Source organism: Suncus etruscus, chromosome 7, assembly GCF_024139225.1.
Source record: "Suncus etruscus isolate mSunEtr1 chromosome 7, mSunEtr1.pri.cur, whole genome shotgun sequence".
Lineage (NCBI taxonomy): Eukaryota > Metazoa > Chordata > Mammalia > Eulipotyphla > Soricidae > Suncus > Suncus etruscus.
Genome location: NC_064854.1, coordinates 52484809 through 52488720, shown reverse-complemented (window position 1 = coordinate 52488720; position 3912 = coordinate 52484809). Strand labels below are relative to the sequence as shown.

The window sequence follows — 3912 nt, the reverse complement described above, 5'->3', positions numbered from 1 at the left end:
TGGCGTCCAGCAGGGGGGGGACGGGGCGGTGCTCCGGTGCTCCGGCCAATCAGCGTGCTCGCCGCGCCCCCCGCCGCGGGCCGGACAGGGAGGCCGGGCCGGGCCGGGCGGGCGGTGCGGGCGGCGGGGAGACGCCGGGGCATGGACCGCGCGCTCCCCGCGCTTCGCACTAGCCACCGCGGGCGCACAGACCGATCGAGCAGCTGCGCGGAGCCCTCGAGGCTTGCGTTTGGGGTGCGGGGCTCGGGGAGCGACCCCCAGGGCGGCTGCGAGAGGAGACCCCCGGAGCACCGGGGCGATGGGGCCGCGGGGCGCCGCGCGCGCCCTTGGGCTGTGCGTCCTGCTGTGCTGCGCCCGCGCGCCGCTGGCCAGCCCCGGGGTCGAGGGGGACGTGCCCGAGGGCGCCTCCACCCTGGCTTTTGTCTTCGATGTCACCGGCTCCATGTATGACGACCTGGTGCAGGTGATCGAGGGGGGCGTCCAAGATCCTGGAAACGTCTTTGAAGAGACCCAAGAGGCCGCTGTTCAACTTCGCGCTGGTGCCGTTCCACGACCCAGGTAAGAAGGGGGCGCGTCCTTTGTGTCTCCAAAGCCTGGCGGGCGGCAGCCGCGGAGGCGAGCCTGGAGTTTGTGGCGGCGGGAGTGGGGAGTTAGGGTGCAGCTGGGTTTGCACCGCGAACCCCACTCCGGCTCCTGGAGGACTCCAGACACCCCCACTCTGGAAACCCCAAAATGCAGGCGGGGTGACAGCGCGCCTGGGAGGTCGGAGTGAACTTGCAAGCCCCCGTGGGTGCAAGCAACGACCTGGCAGCCCGCGAGCAGTCGCCACGGGGTGGGAGAGCAGGGGACGAGTCTTTAATTTTTGGGGACCCCCCCCTCTCCTGGACACCTTGGCGTGGGGCGCGGGTGTTTCTCAACTTGGCAGATAGGCTCGCGATGTACCATCTTCTGCGCGTTCCGTTCCCAAGGTCTTCGCTGCAAAAGGCTGCGTTTTGCCCGAAAGCCGCGGGGTCCAGCTGCGGCTGAAACTCGATCCGGGGGGCCCCCACCCCACCCCCCACTCCCGCCCGGGCCTCCCCGTGCGAGGCGAGGCGAGGCGAGGCGAGGCTCCTGCCCGCGGAATTGTCATCGCTCGGGGAGCTGCGCCCCGAGACTCCCTCCCGGGCTGGCGGCCCGAGCTCATCTGCGGCTCATTAGCGCCCGTCGCTGCCCGGGGGTGGGGGGGGGAAGGACCGAGCTGCGGGTTCCCCGGGGCCGCCCCCGCTGCGCCCCCACATTTCTGCCGCCTGGAGGAATTTCTCTCTACCCGGAGACCCGCCGCAGATGTTCGAACCCCAGACTCTGGGCTTCCTCGACGCACGCAGGAGTCCAGGAGTTGGAATGTTCCCAGTAGTCAGCTCTCGCTCTCTTTTTCTTTCTTTCTTTCTTTCTTTCTTTCTTTCTTTCTTTCTTTCTTTCTTTCTTTCTTTCTTTCTTTCTTTCTTTCTTTCTTTCTTTCTTTCTTTCTTTCTTTCTTTCTTTCTTTCTTTTCTTTCTTTCTTTTCTTTCTTTCTTTCTTTCTTTCTTTCTTCTTTCTTTCTCTCTCTCCCTCCCTCCCTTCTTCCTTCCTTCCTTCCTTCCTTCCTTCCTTCCTTCCTTCCTTCCTTCCTTCCATCCTTCCTTCCTTCCTTCCTTCCTTCCTTCCTTCCTTCCATCCTTCCTTCCTTCCTTCCTTCCTTCCTTTTTTTTGTCACACAAGGCGGTGCACTGGGGCTACTCCTGGCCTTCTGCTCAGAAATAGCTCCTGGCAGGCACGGGGGACCATATGGGACACCGGGATTCGAACCAACCATCTTTGGTCCTGACTGCTTGCAAGGCAAACGCCGCTGTGCTATCTCCGGGCCCAGCTCTCTCTCTTCTCTCTCCTCTCTCCCTCTCTCTCTCTCTCTACTCTCCTCTCTCTCATCTCTCTCTCATCTCTCTCTCTCCTCTCTCTCTCCTCTCTCTCTTCTCCTTTCTCTCTCCTCTCTCTCCCTCTCTCTCTCCTCCCTTTTTATCTCAATCTCACTATCTTTTTCTCTCTTCTCTCTCTCTCCTCTACCTGTTTCTCTCCTCTTTCCTCTCTTGCTCCTCTCTCCCCTCCCTTTCTTCTCTCTCCCTCTTTCCTTTCCCCTCGCTCCTCCTCTTTCTCTCTTTTCTCTCTCCTCCTCTCCCTCCCCTGAGCTTTTTTTTTTTTTTTTTTTTTGGTTACACCCCTGCTGTGCTCTGGGTCACTCCTAGCGGTGCCCCCAGGGATCCTTGGTATTTCCGGGAATGGAACTCGGGTCACCCACATGCAAGGCAAGTGCCTTACCCCCATGTATTCTCTCTCTGCTCCCTCTTAATGTTGGGAGGGGGTGGAAGGGCATTTAGGCCACACTCAGCGGTACTCAAGGGTTACTCCTGGTTCTGAGTTTAGGGATCACTCCTGACTGGCTCCTGCACCATATGTGTTGCTAGAGATTGAACCTGGGTTGGCTACGTGCGAAGCAAGCTCCTTGCCCACTGTATTAGGCTCTGCCCGCTTCAGAGTTCAGTTTTCAAAACTGAACATGAGAAAAATTGAGAGGGAAATTGGAAATTTCTGGGATTTTGACATTGTTCTTCATAAAGATGACATAAATTACTTATTCGTGTTTCTTCTGGGATTTAACAGCAGTCATTTCTATGTCAGATGCATCTTTGTTATATTTCTCCATTCATGAAACAATGCATTTTATAGGTCTAATTTTAGGGACAGGCTTTCCCTGTACTTGCTCTTTCTTGCTTTCTTTCTTTTCTTTTCTTTCTTTGCTTTCTTTCTTGTTTCTTTTCTTCTTTCTTTCTTTCTTTCTTTCTTTCTCTTCTTTCTTTTCTTTCTTTCTTTCTTCTTCTTTCTTTCTTTCTTCTTTCTTTCTCTCTCTTCTTTTGTCCTTTCCCTCCCTTTCTATTCTTTCCCTCCCTCTCCTTCCCATCCTCTCTCCTTCCCTCCCCTCTCCTTCCTTCCTTTCTCTTTCCCTTCTCCTTCCTTCCTTCCTTCCTTCCTTTCTTTCTTCTTTCTCTTTCTTTCTTTCTTTCTTTCTCTTTTGTTCTTTCTTTCTTCTTTTCTTATTTCTCTTTCTTTTCTTTCTTTCTTTCTTTCTTTCTTCTTTCTTTCTTTCTTTCTTTCTTTTCTTTCTTTCTTTCTTTTCTTTCTTTCTTGTCTTTCTTTCTTTCCTTTCTTTCTTCTTTCTTTCTTTTCTTTCTTTCTTCTTTTCTTTTCTTTCCTTCTTTCTTTCTTTCTTTCCTTTCTTTTCTTTCTTTCTTTCCTTCTTTTTCTTTCTTTCTTTCTTCTTTTCTTCGTTCTTCTTTCTTTCTTTCGTTTCTTTTCTTTCTTTCTTTCTTTTCTTTCTTTCTTTCTTTCTTTCTTTCTTCTTTCTTCTTTCTTTCTTTCTTTCTTTTCTTTCTTTCTTTCTTTCTTTCTTTCTTTCTTTCTTTCTTTCTCTCTCTTTCCCTCCCTCCCTCCCTCCCTCCCTCCCTCCCTCCCTCCTCCTTCCTTCCTTCCTTCCTTCCTTCCTTCCTTCCTTCCTTCCTTCCTTCCTTCCTTCCTTCCTTCCTTCCTTCCTTCCTTCCTTCCTTCCTTCCTTCCTTCCTTCCTTCCTCCTCCCGTCCCTTTCACCCTCCCTCCCTCCTTCCAACACACTTCACAATGCTCAGGGCTTCCTCCTGGTACTGCACTCAGGAATCACTCCTTGGGCGATACTCAGACTACCATACGGGGTGTAAGGGGATCAAATCCAGTTTACTTGCATGCAAGGAAAAGTGGCCCTCCCTGCTGTACTATGACTCCTGCCTCAAGTACTTACTGTTTTTAGTAAGACATTTTACACATTACAATGTTCTCATTTGTTAAGGTCAAGACACCAGTAGTGTAAC

The 3912-nt window shown here is 52.5% G+C and overlaps 1 protein-coding gene across 1 annotated transcript in view; it reads left to right on the top strand.

Annotated features, from left to right (window-relative positions):
- The first annotated feature begins 298 nt into the window (after positions 1-298).
- The window catches only part of HMCN1 (hemicentin 1), a 414107-nt gene continuing 410493 nt past the window's right edge, over positions 299-3912 (top strand). The window contains 2 exon segments of the mRNA XM_049777571.1: positions 299-472; positions 474-558. Coding sequence (XP_049633528.1) covers positions 299-472; positions 474-558 — 259 coding nt within the window.